We start from the raw sequence: 19,770 nt of genomic DNA, 5'->3' as shown, positions 1-19,770 counted from the left end.
TATTACATAACATACAATAAACGATTAAAGTAAATTGATTTTCAAGATCCTCATAATTACGGAGATCCTCATCCGTGGTGGGAGGATAAACTGGCATAGTGACAAGTGAGCTCAAAGTCAAACTAGGGTTATAGAGTGGTGAGCCACTAGACACGAGGCCTGCGGCCACACGTGTGGGGCGACTCGTTGAATATAAGGAATTCGGATGCCGGATCCTCTTTGTGAGTATATCAAGAATCCATTAATTATATTCATTTATCATACATTGTATAATTAAAAATTATTTTAAATTAAATAAAAACATGATTTAATAAAAATTAACCGTATAATATATGATAAACAGACACGATTCATAAATTTTCAAAATCCTCATCTAAAAGATCAGAAGAGATCCTATTGGGAATACAAGATCCCTCTGTGTCTGTGCTTTCGTGCAAGTGTGTACACTTTTCAACGTCTCTGCAAATAACTTGATCAGATCATCAGTCTGACTTGATACGAATTGGGTGTCTGTCAGAAATGCACGTGTGGGGTTCTAGTCTTTATAGTGACAAGCACCGACTCATACAAAGACGCATTCATGAGAGAGAGATGGAAGAGACTGGGATTTGAGAAAGCGCACTGGCGATATTTACGTACTTCCGGAACAAGGTTCACATGCACTCCCATGGCATTTGTCACCTCTCTCTCTCTCTCTCTCTCTCTCTGCGTTCGTTCTTGGCTTGTAGCTTCCAATTGATTCACAACTAGCTAGTTTGTTTGTGGCTTGTTTCACAAACTTAGTTACATTCAAACCTTGGTCTTTAACCTTCGATTCAGTACAAAATAGTTTTCTTTGTGCCTTCTTTGATCTAGTAAGTAGTACGTACTTTTGTATTGGATATAGAATCTCTCCCCCATTCATTATGATTAATTATTTTAGACTAAATTAGCTTTACGAGATTGACTAGTATAAACAACGTAGTATAAAAATAATAAAGCGTTTAGCGCATTGTCGATGTTGGATAATAAAAACAACACAATTGCTATCAAATGCCACGAACAACATTTTCAAAAGGTCACCATTATTCGAGCAACTTTCAAGCTCTGCAACTGTATCCAAAAGAAATCAAGCATTGCAACTACAAATTCATTAAATTCCCAACTCCTCATTCCCTCCACCAAATTGCACAAAGCCACCGTACTTGAGAAACTAATATCAAGTGATTAATCTTAACTGATAGCATGCACTTCAATTTCCACAAGATTTCCAACTCCCAATTTTTAAAAATGTTCATTTCGATAGTTGTTTATACCTTGAACTAAATTATGGTAAAAGCCAAAATAAAAGATCCTAATTTTCTATTTAAATTTGGATTGAGTAAGTAACTGAAAAAAAAAAACATATACATATATATATATATATATATATCTCATAACTATTTGACTGATTGGTTGGTTGGTGTCCCACTCTCCCACATCTGGATCGAGCACTAGTTTATATATATCTTAGCTACTATAACTTGTCTTGGCTACCTAGCCAGGAGTGGAAAAAAAGGGTATGGAATTATGCGAGTTGCACAGTAGGATTCTTTTTCTGTCTTGTCCATTTGCCAAATGGAGGAGAATAATTACAATTTACAAAAAGTTTTGTTGAAAAAAAAAAAAGAAAGAATAATAAAATAAAAAAGATGTTATATGTCAAAAACACGAAATAATACGTTATATGTATTAGAGCAATACTAGAGAGACTAAATTTGTAAACAAAATTTACAAATTAAATGATGTGTCAATAATAGATAATGAGCATGTTTATCGACGTTTAAGTAATAATCCAATAAACAATTGTCAAGTCATTTAGTTTACAAATTTTATCTGCAAATTTAGTCTTCTCTAGCATTACTCTATGTTATTATACAAGTGGAAGAAAGATTTTTTTTTTTTTTTTTCAAGTATCCCTACTCGTATAATGACATATGATGTATGTGCTAGTAGCCTGGACACATGAAAAATCTCTCCAACTTTGGGGTAATGGGGTTTACACAATTTTATTTATTTTTTATTTTTATCAAGGGGTATAATACAATTTTACGTAGTATACTTAGTTAGGGAAAAGGAAAAATTATTTGGACCAGTACAAAATTGCACAAACCTTTAAATTAAATAATTCAACAATGTTCATGGTTACCAAATCCATTGGAGTCAATTATCATTGGAGATTTTGACAAAAAAGAAAAAAAAATCTCATTGGAGATAATGGATCTTTAGAAAATCTCACCAAAAACCTCATTAAAATATTAATTACTGATCAACTTGATTTACATTGTCTGCCAATTTCCCTTTAAATCTTTAGGGTTTGGTTGCTTTGTCTCTAATCAAGTGGTATTACTGTTAATCCTAAACCCCCCCTCATAATTCAAAACCATGTCCTTTAATTCCTTGTCATTTGGTTCACTACTGCAGCATTTAAGACTTTCAACACCTCCCCCAATCATTTTATAATCCACTAATTTTATCTCGTAATTAAGATTATAATATTTCTACAATCTTTTTTTACTTGCAGGAAAAAGGTTGAAACAGCAAAATAAAACAGGATTAGGGTTAGGATTTATCCTTCGAATTCGAGATGCTTGCCATCTTGGCTGTTGCTTGAAAAATGGGGGACAAAGCTGCCTACTATATACTACTAGGAGTCTAGGACTTGCTGCTAGCATAGATTCATTATGATATATCTACTGTCGGCATTCCACTTTTGTTTACTTGCTATATATTTGAACTCCAATCATAAAAATATTTGGTTCTTGAGCTAAAAATTTGTTACTAACATTTGAAAAATATAAACAAATTTAGTTGATTTGTTAGCAACAATTCGAATTGTTAGAGATCGTTCGCCAAACAAATAAATAGAAGAAGGGACAAGTCACGACCTCAGTCGAAAGAAAGTCATTAAATAATGTGTTGCGACGTATATACGTTTTTTTATCTTACAATCATTTGATTGTATCTTCAACTTGTCATGATGATGATGAGCAGAGCCGAGTCCAGGAGTAGGCCACGGAGGTGACCGCCATGAGCCCCAAATCGATAGAGGGGCCTAAAAAAATTATCTTAGTTAGAGTTCTTACAAATACATATTAAGAAAACAAGGATTGTTACCATTAATGTAGTGGTAAAGTGTTACTAATTTGTGCCAAGCGGTTTTTTTTCTTTTCTTTGAAAATGGGACATGTTGGTGGTTTCGTTACGACAATACATTTTTTTCGGGGTCAAAAAGCTTACAAAGGCATTTCAGCCTTTATCTGGCCACCATCGTGTGACCTACCAATGTTAGGAATCAAACCCAAAACGTGTTGTGTGGAAGATGGACCTGAAATTCGCCCCCAACCACTGGACCACCTTGTGGTGGTTGTGTTGAGTGGTTTTGGGTTCAAGTTCTTGCGGAGTACTGGTTGATATTTTCTCCTTCTTCTTTTTTATTTTCAAATTTTACCTTATCGTCCAGCTCTATTCTTTCTTTTCTTTTCTCAGTCTGATGCCATTTCTTTTCAACTAAAAGTTTTTTTTCCTCAAACCATAGTAAATTAAATTGTGTGCAAAGTGTGAATTGGATTAATTGCTCTAAAGCTTTTTAGTGCTACTTCTTCTTCTTCTTCTTCTTTTTTTTTTTTTTATAATTTTTATGCCATAAATTAACATATAAAATATCCACGAGTTTATTTCTCAACCCCAAAACAAAACCTCTCAGCACATCTATACTATTTCTAGCAAATAATGGTGAAAATTTTACCAATAGGCTCTTTTTTTCTTCTATTGCATGATTGCGCACCAGATTTGTCAAAAAATAACCATATTCAGGTGTGAAGGTGAGATGGAACACAAAAAGAAAAGACAGATCGGAGATGGTTGCTGCATCACATTTGAATATTATGGAAATTATATATATATATATATATATATATATATATTATATATAGTACAACTATATATACATTAGGAAGGGGGAGTTCAGTTAAGTTATAAAAAATTTATATTGGTAATGGCCTAATTTAGTTTTTTCCCTAGGGCCTCTAATTAGCCAGGGCCGACCTGATTATGAGTGGTTAGTGAAAAAATGCAAAACCCTCCTATAAATTTTGCTACAATACAAAAAACAAAGTTATTAGATTGACAAACGTGCGCCCGTTAATCACTGCGACAAAGTTTCGATACAAACAAGTGTACGTTTAAAAATTGAAACAAGACCCCTACCAAGTAAAGCAACTAGCTAGTAAGTTGGTTTTGGGGTGGGAAATGACATTGAAGCTGATTAGTGTTGAGGATTATGCATGGAATGTAATCATATATTAATAATCATGATGAAAGCACTTGTAGTCCACTAGGGAAAGCATGCTGCATTTTGTTACTTGCGACCCTGTGACCATCACATTTCTCACTTTCTCACAACAAGTTTCCGACATCGACACGTGTCAAATCATGGAAATTCCGTGATTAATTTCTCCCACGATGTCTACTCTATTTTCTTTACAGCATATCCTATCTGTTTCATCTGACTAGTAAAGCTCATACTGTAGACAAAGATAATTGCTTGGAAAGTGGTTAGCTTTTTCATAATTTCATATAAACCCTAATCCCAAAATACTGACAATAGATTTGCCTCCATGGAACTTCCTGGTCTCGAAATTGTAAACTGCTGTGACGAATTCACCTGCTCTTCTCCTTTTAGTGAGGAGGAGAAAATACTGACCATGGATTTGTTTTGTTTTTCTTTGGGTGGTAACAATTTGTATTTGGGAGTATTTTCGTTTTGCCTAATTGGGTTGGGCCCTCTCTTTGAAAATGTTTCCATATCATGTCATCCTTCATTTCCCCGGGGCTAGAGACATATCCTCTAAGAAGATAAGGTCATCCGTACCCCCCAACGCGGACCCCGTCTGTTAGGTGCACCACGAACCCACTTTCATCAACCCAATAGGGGGGATCCACTTGGTTGTGTATGAGCGGACGGATGGTCACGTCCTCTAGCCAGACACAAGAATTTCTTCCGTACTACGGTGGCAGTAGGACGCAGGGTCAGATTTTTCCCCTTCCTATCCCCCTCCCACAGAATTGAATGTTCACAACGTCGATCAAACTGAAAAGTAATAAAATTTCCCGGCTTAACATACATCCCCGATTCCCCGGCAAACCCGCCCAGTGTATAGCCCGGCAAGAGTCGGGTTTGTTGGGCAGCATTGTCATCCCCTACACTCCATACATGACTTGGAAACTGAAACCAAGTCATTTCAGGAAAGTGAGCTGGAGAAGAGAATTGCTGATAGATAAGGAATCAGAAGATAAACTTGTAGAACGATTCATAACTTTTTCCACCTTCCAAATTAAAGACCTACCCATTCATCTCTAATTTAGTAAATAGAAGAACATAGATATCATATCACGCACGGCCAATGAACACGGTGTAAGCACGATATATACAACGATGATGTAACCTAGCAAGGCTACCTGGAAGATGCGAGGGCTCGGCATGCTTGATGCATCCCTCTCAAATAAACAAGCATATTTAACATAAGTTAAAGGTGTCATAGCACAAGTCCCGTCCCGTGGGAGGTGATATTATGGATCAACATGGAATGCCAGATCAGTCTTCATCTTCGTCGTCATCGTCATCTTCTTCATCATCTTCCTGCAATTTGAAAATTCCAGTTTAAGTTAGGATGAGCAGAGAAACCCCCGTAAAAGTAATCCTAATTAGTCAAGTATGAACAAGAAGAAATGGCACTAGGGAAAAATTGATTTATAATTTCTCGACTTGCCAGGGATTGGACGGTAATGCGAAATATAGGATGAACATTAGAAATCCAATTTTGGCAATACAGTAGTGTAGAGTATATAGTAGGACCGTATGAGCAATCAATGTTTCTCCCGATTAGAAGTAGGAGCAATTCATTTTGTTCAGATAAAAACTGTATCTAACAATCTAACTGACTCACAACAACATGAACTATGTTTTCACAACACAACTTGCAGTTGATTTTACGAGTCATTTTTATAAGCAAGCGCAGCTCATATGTTTGAACTTTCCGCTATTATAAGATCTTGATAACATGAGATGAAAGATCAGAATGCATGCAAGATATGAGAAATATCAGAATCGACAAAGCAAGCAATAGTACAGCGCACCTGCGCAAGGATTCATATATAGTTTTGAAGGTTACCTCAGCACTCTCTTCTTCTTCCACAATCTTTGCAATGGGTTTTGACCTTTCAGCAACTTCTTCCTCGTCATCCTCCGTGTCATCCTGATAGAAGACGTGACAGTCAGAAACTAAACATAGAGAAAGGATGAAGGGTTGGTTTCTATTAAAGTGCAAGTCCATTTATACCTCTTTGTTGTTGTAAGCTTTCATAAGTTTTTCATACTCCGTTTTCCTTTTTGCTGCTTTAGCTTCATATGGAGCTTTCTCCTACCAATCCCGGCCCAGTAAAAAAAATTAGACAATAAAAGCAAGGGACCAATCAATTGTGACCTGGACTGAATCTACAAAAGAGAATTGAGCTTACAGAAACTAAGAACTTATATATCCTTTCTGCACCGACTATTTTAATATTGTGCTATATTCCCAACTTGGTACACAATCGAAGATGAAAATTCACATTCGACTCTTCTGTCCTTTAAAGTCATCAGGCAGGCAACAACTACGAAGCCATTTACCCGAATGGCAATGGCTATGTCACATGACAAATTTCCAAAGTCATCAAATTGCTTTGTGTATAGCTACGTCCACTGAGAGCACTTTATATCATCCTCCATACATCCCAATACTGTTACTTTCAGAAGATACTATAGAGTACAGACTTACCGCAGGTGACATAGATTTCCACTTTTCTCCGCCAGCTTTCCCCACCTTCATTCAAAGCATCCAGTAATCTCATCAATATCCAACTGAAGATGAGATACCTACCAAACTTAAAAACCAACATTTCTACCAAATAAAACATAAACTATGGTAAGATGCTTACAGCTGACACAGCTTTCACATTCGGATGCTCTTTCTTGTAAACCGTCCTGAACTCTTCTCTACATTAAATGATTAAAAAATAACTTATTATAAGATTCATTAAAAAGTCTACGATGTTTCCCTTGCCATCTCATATAAAGAGAGTACTTACAGAAAAACAAAGAAAGCACTCGCTGGTCTCTTTGGTTTATTGGGGTCCTTCTTGCCCAATTTTGCATTCTTAGCAAGTTTTCGGCGACTCTTGTCAGCCTCAATTGCGGCCTTCCGTTTTCCGACCTTTCTGAATTGATGAAAAGTAAACATGATTTTACGTTTCAAGGAAAGCTATTTAAGACTCACATTTGACACTGCCTCACTAACTTTTAACCAAAAGTTTCACCCAAGAAAGTCGTTCATAGAGTTAATATCAATTAAAGAAATTTACATCTCCTCGACAGGCTTTAATACTTCTTTCTTGTCCTTCCTCACAGGTCCTTTGCCTTTGGAAGCCTTCATTCTCAACAGACTGCTTTCTGGAAACATACAATTAGATTAAAACATCTCTGGGAAGTCCAACAGAAAGAAAACAGATTTTGTAGTAACAACGGATGAAACCTGTGCACATGAGATTTTGGACGTAATAGTAGATGACATCCAGAAAAGTTGTCGTAGGCCCTACATTGGCCCATTTTAAAAAGGGAAATGATTTTCACAATCCATTTTCTCACCATACACACCCTTCTTTTGGCCATTGGATATGTGAAAATCATTTCCCTTGTAAGAAGCACGCAGCCCAAATTGGCCAAAAAGAAGTTCAAGCCCTAATTTAACACTCGGGTGAAAATTCAGTCTGCATAACGGGCATATTACCCTTAGAAAATATACTAATTATCAATAATAATCAGGGGGGTGCATTTTTGCTCACCACTCTAAACCTATTTATCACCGTTGAATAAGTTTAAATTTTTGAGATTTGTGTCTATCTACTACACAGATCTCAAAATTCAAACTCATTCAACGGTGATAAATAGGTTGATGAGCATCACCATCACTTGAGGGTGGTGAGCAAAAATATTCCCAATAACCAGGGAGCTGCTATTTGTCCTCGTAAAAAGTCATTAAGCACTCCAAGCTAATGTACAGAAAAATACAGAGGGAGGGAGTGCAAATGACATTTTTGAAGTGCTGAAAACACTTTCCCTCTAATCAAACTATTAATCTTTTCCTTAATTATGACTTTTCATCAAGTTATTAATCTCTTCCTTCTTCTTTTGAGGATGCTCTTCGAGTTATCAAAAGTTACGATACCATGCTATATTTACATTAAATCCAAACCCTAATAAAACCATTGCTAAATCTGTGAGCAGAGAAATAAAAAATAAGTCAAACCATTCAGTTTCAACTTTCCAGGAAATTTAAGCAAGTTATACTACTGACATAAGAGTAAAACTTTCTACTTTTTTTTTCTCAGCAGCCAAGCAGAACTATCAATACCAGATCAAAGAAATAAAACAACTAGAAGAAAAAATAGAACCATCACCAATCCAGATGGTTAAAATTGTCAACAGGCAAGTGAATTATGCAAACAAATGATCAGGATACTGAAAATACGAACAAAAGTGATAAAATTTATAAATTGATCTGAGAGAAAAGTAAAAACAGATGGAAGAATCGCATACCTCTTGGTTTTGCAGAAAAGGGAACGCAACAGGGGAAAGGAGAGAGAGAGAGAGAGAGAGAGAGTAAAGCAAGCTAAGTTAAGAAACCAAAAACCCAAAAAGTAGAGATATGTATGTGAGAAGTCATCAGGTCCATAATTTCTCGAGAGAGGGAGAGATATGCCAAGAAGATATGTCCGTGGAAAGTCTAGCAGCTGACACGCGTAAACTTTTTTGGAACCATTGATGCGGTTGACCATTTTTTTTTGCTGGCCTCTGGGCATGCTACATGTATATAGGAAAGGGATCATCTACAGATTTCTTTCATCAAATTCTATCAATCAACAAATTTAAATCCTTAAAATTTGATCAAACGATTAAAGTTATTATAATTTTTAAAGATGACCCCCTGTTTTAGCCATTAGATTAAATTTCAAGAGTTTGGATTTGTTGATTTGTAGGATTTGGTAGAAGATGTAAAGAGGATCCCCTTCCTTGTATACATACACAGAAGATACTCGATGGGTTTTGATCGGATGGCAGCAAAAGCAGTCAAAGTTTTATCTACCAAACATAGGGGAAATATAGTCAAGGTGTTGAGACTGTAATATTATGCTAAAAACATAAAGTGACATAAAGTTTATGAAAAATTTCATTTTTAAGAATCGTTTTAGCATTTTTTGTTATTCAACCTATTCAATGAAATTGGCTTTGATAGGGTACCAATTCGTCTCGTGTAAGTACAAACTCTAATACACATTTATGAGTGAGTTGAAAAGTTCACTTTGTAAGTCGATTGTCGTACACTACACACCAATAATCATACGATGGGAGTCAGTATGTTATGTTTAGTAGTTTTGGTTTTATGCAAAGTTTCACAAACAATTTTCCTTCTATATTATATGTATAAGATAAGATGAAATATCCGATTTTACCATCATGATTCATGAGTTATAGGCTTTTAGAATTTCTCTTTTATCTTTTATTTTTATACAACAATAATAAAAAAATACGAGAATCAAGCTTAAATCTCAATACATCGATAAATATTTTTAATCATTTCAACTACAGTACCTTACATATTTTATTTCCCTTCAAATTAGAAGAATGCATGGAAAGTTTTTAGCGTCTGCCATTGGACTTTCATGGCCTAAACTCGGGTTGGGACCTCAGGTATCGTTTGGTACGTGGGACAGGACGGAACAGAGTGGGACAAGGCGTTCCGTCCCATGTTTGGTGCGCCTAAAACGGGTGGAACGAGCTGTTCCACGGGACTAGTTTTGGGTGAATTTTCGTTCCACCTCACTTCCCTGGAACGACTCGTTCCACATCCGTGGAACACAAAATTATAACCTCTCAGTCTCCTTCTTCTTCCTCCTTGTTTCCATCCGAGGGCATCTTTGCTCCTGCTCCGTTCCGTTCCGTCCTGTCCCATTCCGTCCCATCCCATCCCGTTCCGTCCCGTCCCGTCTGCATACCAAACGATACCTCAATGAACTTTGGAATATTGGGGTGGGGATCATACATGGGTGTTTCCAACTTTCAAGGCCTTTGTTTACTGGGCTTTGGCTTCAGTTTAACTATTTGAGAAAGTGACAATTACAATGGATTTAAGAAGCACAATGCTCCCATATATTGAGAAAATATATTGCCATGGCGACAGTGTTCCGTGACGTTATTAATTTATGTAAATTGTAATATACGTGAATGACATAATTGATATGTTTTTAACTTAAACTTAATATTAGTAAAAGATTTGCGTGTTATAATGTGAGTAGATTGATAATTTTACGTGATAGTATGACAGTTACACTAAAAATCTTCCCCACTTATTGAGCTGCTATGAAGAGATCGTACTCTAACTAGCTATGTGAAGAAGGAATATCCCACACCTACATACATTACATAGTACACGCATACATACCCAAGAGATAAGGCTTTGCCAAAAGGTAAGGCCTAAAATTAAACATTCACATTTCACACACATCCTTCACAAACCCACTATTTTTACATTTATATAAGTCTCCACTTACAGTCCCACCCCCACCACCCCATTCTCCTCCATATTTAGACAATGGCCGCCATCACAGCCGCCGTTACCTCCCACTTCTTTGGATCCCAACTCTGAAACCAAGAGCCCAGTTTTGGACTCTTCCAAGCCCATCTTGGTGGCTTCGGAGGCTTGAGGTCATCTCCAACCGAAGGGTTCAGAGGGCCGAAAATAGCGCCAGAGGGCTCGTGGGTCCCACGGAATCTGAAATGGCCAAAGGCTAGTCAGCTAGCCGTTGTATTCATTTTTTTTTTTTTTTTAATTCTTAAAAATTCTAATTTTTTTGGTTTTTTGGGCCAGTTACCATTGTAGTTTTTAAATTTAAGTTGTTGTAGTTTTTAAGTTTAAATAATAAATTATGTTTGGCCCTATGACCATTTGGCCATCGGTTAGAGACGGTTTTTTGTGACAGGGCTAAAACGAGCCATTTGGCCCTCAGTTGGAGACAGAGGCATGGCCCTGTACTATTCATTAAAATATTAATATCTTAGAGGGCCAAAGGGCTAAAACGAGCCCTCTGGCCAGCCCTCGGTTAGAGATGGTCTCAGTTTCGGCAATAAGAAGTCACCACCACCTGCACGATTGGAAATTATATATTATAATATTTAATTTTTGTATGAATGAAAAATAAGAGTCATGTGTCATAGTTGAATTCAAATTCATGAGTTCTATCTGTTCGTTGGAACTTTAGACAACAATTATATTGTTTCAAAAATGGTGGCTTGAGTTCTATATAAACTCAAGCATCCCACCTGTCTAAGAGAATTAAAAATAGAGAAGAGTTTTCTCCAATGTCTTAGTAGAAATCCGAGTCATGTCTTAAGAGTACAAAATATATGAAGTTTGCCAGAGTCCGAAGATTGAAGTATTAGAATCTAGAGAGAGATTTAGTGAGAGAAAGATGTAGAGAGAGAAAGTAAAATAAGATTGTGTATTTCATATATTGAATAAGATTACACTTAGGTATATATATGTATACCAACATTTACATATAAGAGTAACCACCTATCTTAATGACTATGTAAGGTATAACCAACTCTTATAACAAACTCTAACAATACCACTCATTGTTAGTTTACAGTACTACCCTTAATATGAAGTGCTTTGATTTCGGATTATAGTTGAATCCTGGGAGATGGACATTTACCGAACTACAAGCATGAGTAGGGGTGAAATTTTGTCTTTAGGATATTGCATTTATGCAAGCCTCAATCTTTAAGTTTGTTAGTTTTTCTAACCTTCTCTCTAGTTATTTATATTAATCTCATACATAATTGATGTTGTAAATTTCTTTTTAATTATTATTCTTGGAATTATATTGTTATTTTTCATATTTTCTAATATTACTCCAACATGCGCCACCAAAGCAAAAGCAACAATAAGGCACAAGAAGCTGCTAGAGTGGCTTGATGGGTCGCTTCCCTGGGACCGCGGGTTCGACCCCTTTGGGTTGGGGAAGCCCGCCGAGTACTTGCAGTTTGATTACGACGGACTCGACCAGAACCTTGCCAAAAATGTGGCGGGTGACAGCATCGGGACAAGGACTGAAACCGCGGAGGTGAATCCGACGCCGCTTCAGCCGCACACGGAGGTTTTTGGGCTGCTTAGGTTCAGGGAGTGCGAGCTAATTCACGGGAGGTGGGCCATGCTGGGAGCGCTTGGTGCTCTTGCTATTGAGGGACTCACTGGTGTTGCATGGCAAAGACGCTGGAAAGGTCAATTAAGTTACATTGTATGTGTGTAACAGATAAAATAGTCTATTGTAATTTATATGACTTTTCCATCAACTATAGAGTCTAGATTTCAGTAATTCAAAATGTTGTTTTAAGAAAATAAAATTCGATATAAATGTATGGTTCTATTTGTAGTAAACACCAAGCAACAAGTAGTTAAACGAAAAAATATCGATATAATTAGAAGTGGGTTAGTGACAGAAGATGTGCATGTGGTCATTGAAGTTTTTCTTCTTATTTTTTTGGTGACATGAAAAAATATATATATTTTCATTTGTATTTATGACATATAGGCCGTATCTCGTATTTTGTAAGTATTTTATAAGGAGCTGAGTGTGTGTATCTGGCACGAGCTTTTTGGCCATCGTGCCTTCTTATAATCCATGCAAAAAAACATGATGGTCCTAACTCCTAAGGTAAGGTACTCCTTACTGACGATGAATATGATGATAGAGATGATGAAAATTATAGCTACGCCATACCAAATCCCAATTTTGTTATGTACATCTCACATTAATTTACTTAAACTTATTAAGCAGACACAAATCCTCTATATCTCACTGTCTGGAGTTAAAAGACTAGACAACAGTAGCTTCTAGGATGAAGCCAAGCCAATATGATAGTTGGGCGAAGGGAGCGAGACCAAGCTAAGCCACTAGTGGAGTGGTGAAGGAGGCCTACTATACATATACTGGATTAGTAACTGGTAAAAAAAAAAATTCAGTGAACTATTGAAGCTATTAGTGTGATTGATCAAACAAGTACCAAGGGCTTTCGATAGACTTCTTTCATTTCCGAATTTGCTTGCGAAAAGTCCTAGCATTAGTATGAGTTCATTGACCGCGTAAGGGCGATCCATCTTGATGACGAATTCCACGATAACGAAAAATAGAAATTATGAAACACTTAAATTAAATCCGACGATCTCTATTAACTCATTTCGCTGACTAATTTTACACAAACCAAGAACTCCGATTCTCACAAACCAAGGACCCGAATTTCCTGGTTCTTAGGCTTCAGATACTAAGGACCGGAGAGGATCCAAATTCCTATTAAGGCTCATATTATGAGAAAAGTTTGCCCTACAACTCGAGATTTATCTTCTTATATCGATAACACTCATCACGTGTGACTCGACATTACTGTTAACTTGGTCACTAATTTCTTTTGATGGACTCAATAGGTTGAGTTGATCGAGGGATCGTCCTACCTAGGTCTTCCACTCCCTTCTCCATCACCACATTGATATGGATAGAGGTATTGGTGATTGGCTACATTGAGTTCCAGAGAAATGCCGAGCTTGACCCGGAGAAGAGGCTGTACCCGGGTGGCAAGTTCTTTGACCCGTTGGGTTTGGCGCCGACCCGGATGAGTTTGAAAGGCTTCAACTGGCTGAGATCAAGCATGCCCGTCTTGCCATGGTCGTCTTCCTCCTTTTTGGAATCCAAGCTGCTGTCACAGGAAAGGGTCCTATCAGTTTTCTGCTTACGTTTAACAAATAAGATAATTAAATAAATCCCACTTCAACAGAAAGTCAAGCTTAATTTCATTCATTATCTTCCTCTCTAGTCATGCAAGACCTCAAGACTAAGACTGAGAGTACACTTATATTATATATGTTCGCTATATTTATGTGTATTGTGCTATGATTTTGTACACTTGTAAATCATAATGCTTTGATGTGTTAAATGTGTTTACAAATGTATAATTATGGAACAAAAACAGATAACTGGATCGTTATTTTTTACAAACAATCTTATGAATAATTTATCAATAGAAAAAAATGGAAGACGAAGAAAACGTCTTACATGTAGGTTGTAACCAACTTGGATCTTTGTATCAATGTTCGGATTTGAATTTTCCTTCCAACAATTTGGATTAGTTTAGAATACCTTTCAAATAAAAAAAAGAGTGACATGTGTGGTAAAACTTTGTAACATATGTGAAGCTATCTACGTAAAACTTTTTAACATGTGTGAAACTATCTACTTATTATCAAGTAACTTTTCAGTAAGATATTAGTGTCGCATTTTTACTCTAAAATAAGGGCCAAACAAATCGATGAGCATAGTTTGGACAATGTGTTCAAGAGTTGTGGACTTTTGTTAGGTCCAAGAACTAGTGGATTTATTTTAGAGGTATTCATCAATTTCCCCCCTAAACTTGTGATAATTGGCCAATTTCCCCCCTCAACTTTAATTTTGGCCAATTTCCCCTTTCAACTCTCATAATTAGTCAATTTTCCCCCTCAACTTTAATTTAGCCAATTTCCCCCCTCAACTCTTAAAATTAGTCAATTTGCACCCTACTGTTATTTATTTTTTTTTTTAATTTTCCATCTATTCTTTTCTTAATTTTCAATTTTTCTAATAACTTCCAACAAAGTACTAAAATTAACATAAACTCACCTGCATAATATGGGGTAAAATGTACAAAAACATATTACAATTAGTATGTGATATGGGTTGATTATAAGAAAAAGTTATGAATCGGGTTTAAAGCATGTAGAAGAAGAAATAATAACAAAAAGAAATAATAATCCTAAACTCATGGATCATGCCTATTTCAATAAAATGGGTTATTCTTAATAAGGAGTCGAAAATTATGAATAGACTAGCTATTTTTTCACTAAAGCTCGATTCTCCGCAATTTACTTGAACTTAGCTTTCACTTTTATAAAGAAAATTGTATTCACATACAAAAATTTACACATCAATCCTTTTCCTTATCAATTACGTATAGCCAAAAATCAAATAAAATTACTCCATACTGATTTATTATGACTAATAATACTATCTATGCTAAATTGTAAAATTCTAAATTTTAATCTATTTGTAATAGGATAGAGATATAGGAACATGATTAACATACATCTTATTTAGTTTCTTACACACACTTGTTTAATTATGATCAAATTAAAAAATTAACAGTAGGGTGCAAATTGACTAATTATAAGAGTTGAGGGGGGAAATTGGCTAAATTAAAGTTGAGGGGGGACATTGACTAATTATGAGAGTTGAGGGGGGAAATTGGCCAAAATTAAAGTTGAGGGGGGAAATTGGCGAATGGTCACAAGTTTAAGGGGGAAATTGATGAATACCTCTTTATTTTATGTTCAATGAAGTTGTGGAGTTGTAGGGAATTGGGATCCTCTCCAGATTTCTTTTTCGAAGCCCATTTTACTGCCTTTATTAGCTTATGTTATTGACCTACCTCACACAAATTAAAATTTTCGATGTCTCTATCTTACTTTTCAACGACTTGAATATCTAAATTCTTGGGCTCCAAACATAAAAATTCGGAAAGGATATGGGTTCAACTTCAAGGACTTATTTTAGCCTCCCTTGTATCACCTGAACTTCAATCATTGGCACAGTGTATTCACATATATGATATAAACAAAGCAATTTCAGTGGGCACTAGCTGCCTGAAACATCTTATCAGCACAGCGTATAATAAAATGTCCAATTAATGGGGTCGACTTTATTGTATTGAAACTTAAGCGTGTCTCACATCCTCACATCCCACCCACCCCCTCTAGATCTCCAATAATAGCAGATAAATTGAAGAAAAAGAAAAACAGTGCTATTCACACGTATTTTTTAACTTTCACATATTTTTTTCTTAATTTTTTATCATTGAATCAAATGAATTGAAAAAAAATAAAAAACATAAATGAACTGATAATGTGTGAAAGATAAAAAAGAGTGTGTGGAGAATACCATCCAAAAGGAAAAATGATAAAATGGTCGTCCAAGATTGATTCCATAACCTTTGGAATTTTGCAACCCTCACTCAACATATTCGCATCTTAACCCATCAACTTATTCTTTATTCCGACTAGCTAAATAAAACTACCCAAGATCTATTTTGATAAATATATCTTGAGTCAAATCTTTGGTAGGTAATAGGTATAGCGTACCAATTTGAAAATGTCGAGTTCTAGATGGCCTTTGAGAGCTTGCAAAACGTTTCTATCTAAGAAAGCTGGATGCACCTGGCCTTCATAATGTGTAAGTACATAGAAATTCAAATTTCATAAACAATAACCGTTCATATAAAAAATCGTAAAAAGTCAAAACTTTGCCATTAAAATTTAGCGCAACTTAGCAAAATTTAGTGAATAGTCTAACTTTATAGAATTTTATTTTTTAAAGGTTAGGATCAGATTGACTTTAAATTCTGTCCTAAAACGTTCCCAACAAAAACCATATGAAAATGGTGTATTCTCTTTTGCACTTAAACTCGAATTTTCCGTCTTTCTTTGGAAAGAAAACCATACATACTAGCTGCGTAGATTTAAATTTGAATAAGTATAGAACAGAGGTTTGCAAAAACAAACAATAACTATGAAAATATGAAAATATTTTTAAGATTAAACAAAAATAATTGAATATTTTGTGTTGTAAGGGGCAAAAACCGTAGATTTCACGTCTTGTCAGGTTCCACTTTAACATAAAAAGTGATTTAAATGTGGGAAGGTGAAATGTGATAGCTTCGGTTCTCCGTCCGCATTTCTTGCAAGAACAGAGACTTCACCAGGCAAAGGTAAAATATAATCATCCAGAAATTCTTTCTCTCTTTCTTTTCTTGCATCTGCCGTTTTCTTCCTCAATTGGGTTTCCTTTTTTCCATTTTTTTCTCTCTCAGTTGATTCATTTCTTGAAAAATCAATCTTGTTCTGGGTTTTCTTCGATATTAACGACGACCCATTTCCCTGAATCTTCATCTTGTTTTGGGATTTTGGCGGTTAGAGGATTTTTCTGGGCGTGCGGTGGAGGCATGGGGAGGCTGTTTGTGGTGAGTCTAGAGGGGAAGATCTACAGCTGCAAGCACTGCCGCACCCATCTTGCTCTTTGTGAGGACGTAGTTTCCAAGGTGGTTAATTTGATCTTTTACAATCTTTAATCCGTAGCAATTTATTCTCTATTTTTGTGATTTTCTGCTGAATTTTTCATCCGGGTTTTGATTAATTGGTTTTTTTTTTTTTTTTTTTAAATTTTAGTTTTTAAATTTTTTTTTAATCTTGTGAGATGATGTGCATGTTCTTTGACGGTGTGATTGGTCAACTGTATTACTTGGTCTGCTTTTGTGATTTTTGTTTATTTACTTTGGGAAGTTTTGTTTTTGTTGGACTTGAAATGTAAAGCAATATTTATCATCTATGTAAAGTAACTTGTAAGGAGGGTAAATTTTGGTGCTTGATGATATTATTAGCAGAAGATCTGATTAAGGATCTCGTAGTTTCTTAGGGTGTCGGTTGAAGTAGATGGATTGATGATAAGGGATGTTATTGAAGGCGTTTGGTTCAACATGATGCTTCATTTTATTTTTTCTCTTGCGGCCGGAAGTGCCGGAAGAACTTGGCTCTAGTTTTTAGTGAATAGGACAGCTAGAACCCAATTGAAGCCTTGTTCCTCTTTTCAACTGAGAGAGGACATGGTGGTGTATGCTTTCATAGTTTTCATTGTTCATTGCTTTCAAATGCGTCTTTACGTCCATGTACACAACTAGTTTTCGAAGCATTTGGCCGTGAATGAGTGGATCTGTATTGTCTCAAGTAATGTAATGTAAGAGAACATAGCGTTGTAATTAGAATGAACTGACAGATGGTTATAGTCTGTGCCGTCTTTAAAGTTTTGACGACAACGTATATAAAACGATGATGATTATTAGAATACATGTTGGTAATAGTTTGGTATAACTAAGACTTGTTCTGTTCTTCTTTGTTGTAATTGCCACTTATTTTCCCAATTCATTTGGCGTCAAGTAACTCTTGATTGGTAATTTCAAATTTGAATACAATCGCATTTTCTGACCACATGTTTTGCCTGTGTTTCGTTCAGTCTTTTTACTGCAGGCATGGGAAGGCTTATCTCTTCAGTAAGGTGTAAGTTTTTCTTAATATTTGGACACCTTTACCATGTCTGATATGGAAGTTACAGGCGAGATGTTGAAATAGCGAAAGAGTATTCTGTTTGTTTTTACTCGTGATCAAGAAACATTTATTGATTGCATGTGCGATTTATTGATCACATGATACTGTTCTATATCCGTTTCAATGAAAATCTGCTTTCTTTTCTTGTATTTATATACAACGAGAGGATTGCTGCCAATAGCTTCCAGCACTCAGTCTCTGAGTCTTATTTTTCATTTGTAGTCTGTTAAATTACGTCTTAACATAGCTGAAAGTATGGAAGTTGGGGGGATAATGCAGTCTGAAATAGGATAATAAGGGCTCGTTTGCAAGCTCATTCAACGAAATTTGTCATTGAGCAGTATATGCTTGCAATTAGTTGGTTTTTGATATATGATTCATGTCTCCAATCATATTACAGAGTGAACGTGTTTTCCGGAGAGTGTGAAGATAGAGCGATGATGACTGGACTGCACACAGTTGCTGACATTTTCTGCGTTGGGTGTGGATCGATAGTGGGGTGGAAATATGTAGGATCACTTGGCCATGATTAGAACTATCATGATTTATACATTTCTTTCTCTGCTGTTATTCGTTTTGATGGTTTCTTTCAGGAAACTGCCCACGAAAAGAGCCAGAAGTACAAGGAAGGAAAATCCGTACTTGAGCGGTCAGTAGACATGCGTAGAAAGAAAATTTAACATTCTAATCTAATCTAAGTTTTGTGAAAATAACGTTGTGAGTTTCATTCTTGAGCAGGGTTAAGGTGTCGGGTCCGGAAGGAAGAACTTATTGGGCCAGTCATGAAGCACAAGTCGGTAGCAGCGATGCAGACGAAGGTTGATCGGTTCCCCGTTCGTACCCAATTGTACATTCTTCAAATCTCATTGTTCTTCTTCCACTCATGTGAATTACTAAGCTCTTGATTCCTCAATTTAGGCAACTATCTGCACTTGCCTGCAATAACAAAATTGTAAAAACATTTGATTGTTTTCAAATTTGATCATGTTGTATGTAACCTCTCTTCAAATGCAATCTCTAGTTCAATTAAATTTGACAGAGGCTTTCTTAGTCAAGGGTATTCTCATTTGATCTGTTTCTCTCATCAAGTTAAGAGACAGATTTTCTCGTGTGATGAGTACGGGCTATATGAATCACGATTATGGTTGATTCTGTTTGATTTCCTAATTTGGGAATTTTCTCATCTTATTCTCTCAGATTTTTTTTTTTTTAGTTAATTGTACCAATACCGTGCACGTCAAGAAACAGTAGCAAAAATGAACTGACTCGAGCATCTTCATGCGCCGAAATTAATCCGTTCAATTTGGCCGGAAAAAAAACAGTTTTGCTGACGTTGAAATACGCTTTCAATCATACAAAGGGGCCCGCAAGTAATTAAGCACCGACCTTTTTCTTTTTCTTTTATTTATTTAAGTTT

The 19,770-nt window shown here is 35.9% G+C and overlaps 2 protein-coding genes and 1 pseudogene across 3 annotated transcripts; 2 read left to right on the top strand and 1 right to left on the bottom strand.

The window, feature by feature from the left end:
• Positions 1 to 5,389: 5,389 nt before the first annotated feature.
• Positions 5,390 to 8,790, bottom strand: LOC137733714 (high mobility group B protein 1-like). Its single transcript, XM_068472875.1, has 8 exons — positions 8,654 to 8,790; positions 7,420 to 7,507; positions 7,147 to 7,275; positions 6,997 to 7,054; positions 6,837 to 6,881; positions 6,360 to 6,440; positions 6,192 to 6,275; positions 5,390 to 5,659 (listed from the first exon to the last, which is right to left on the bottom strand). Exons 2-8 carry the CDS (start codon positions 7,488 to 7,490, stop codon positions 5,615 to 5,617), a joined length of 513 nt encoding a protein of 170 aa, XP_068328976.1. The 5' UTR covers positions 7,491 to 7,507; positions 8,654 to 8,790; the 3' UTR covers positions 5,390 to 5,614.
• Positions 8,791 to 11,817: 3,027 nt separating this feature from the next.
• LOC137734460 (chlorophyll a-b binding protein CP29.3, chloroplastic-like) lies at positions 11,818 to 13,921 on the top strand (annotated as a pseudogene).
• A 2,866-nt stretch (positions 13,922 to 16,787) lies between these two features.
• LOC137733712 (protein yippee-like) lies at positions 16,788 to 19,408 on the top strand. 2 transcript variants are annotated; one of them, XM_068472872.1, is made up of 6 exons: positions 16,788 to 16,963; positions 17,172 to 17,293; positions 18,262 to 18,305; positions 18,754 to 18,862; positions 18,947 to 19,002; positions 19,092 to 19,408. In XM_068472872.1, exons 2-6 carry the CDS (start codon positions 17,198 to 17,200, stop codon positions 19,174 to 19,176), a joined length of 390 nt encoding a protein of 129 aa, XP_068328973.1. In that variant the 5' UTR covers positions 16,788 to 16,963; positions 17,172 to 17,197; the 3' UTR covers positions 19,177 to 19,408. The 2 variants fall into 2 exon arrangements, with proteins under 2 accessions (XP_068328973.1, XP_068328972.1); XM_068472871.1 differs by having other exon boundaries at positions 16,790 to 16,963; positions 17,066 to 17,293.
• Positions 19,409 to 19,770: the final 362 nt, after the last annotated feature.

Source organism: Pyrus communis, chromosome 5, assembly GCF_963583255.1.
Source record: "Pyrus communis chromosome 5, drPyrComm1.1, whole genome shotgun sequence".
Lineage (NCBI taxonomy): Eukaryota > Viridiplantae > Streptophyta > Magnoliopsida > Rosales > Rosaceae > Pyrus > Pyrus communis.
Note: the sequence above shows the minus strand (reverse complement) of the source record. Positions and strands in the feature narration are given on the sequence as shown.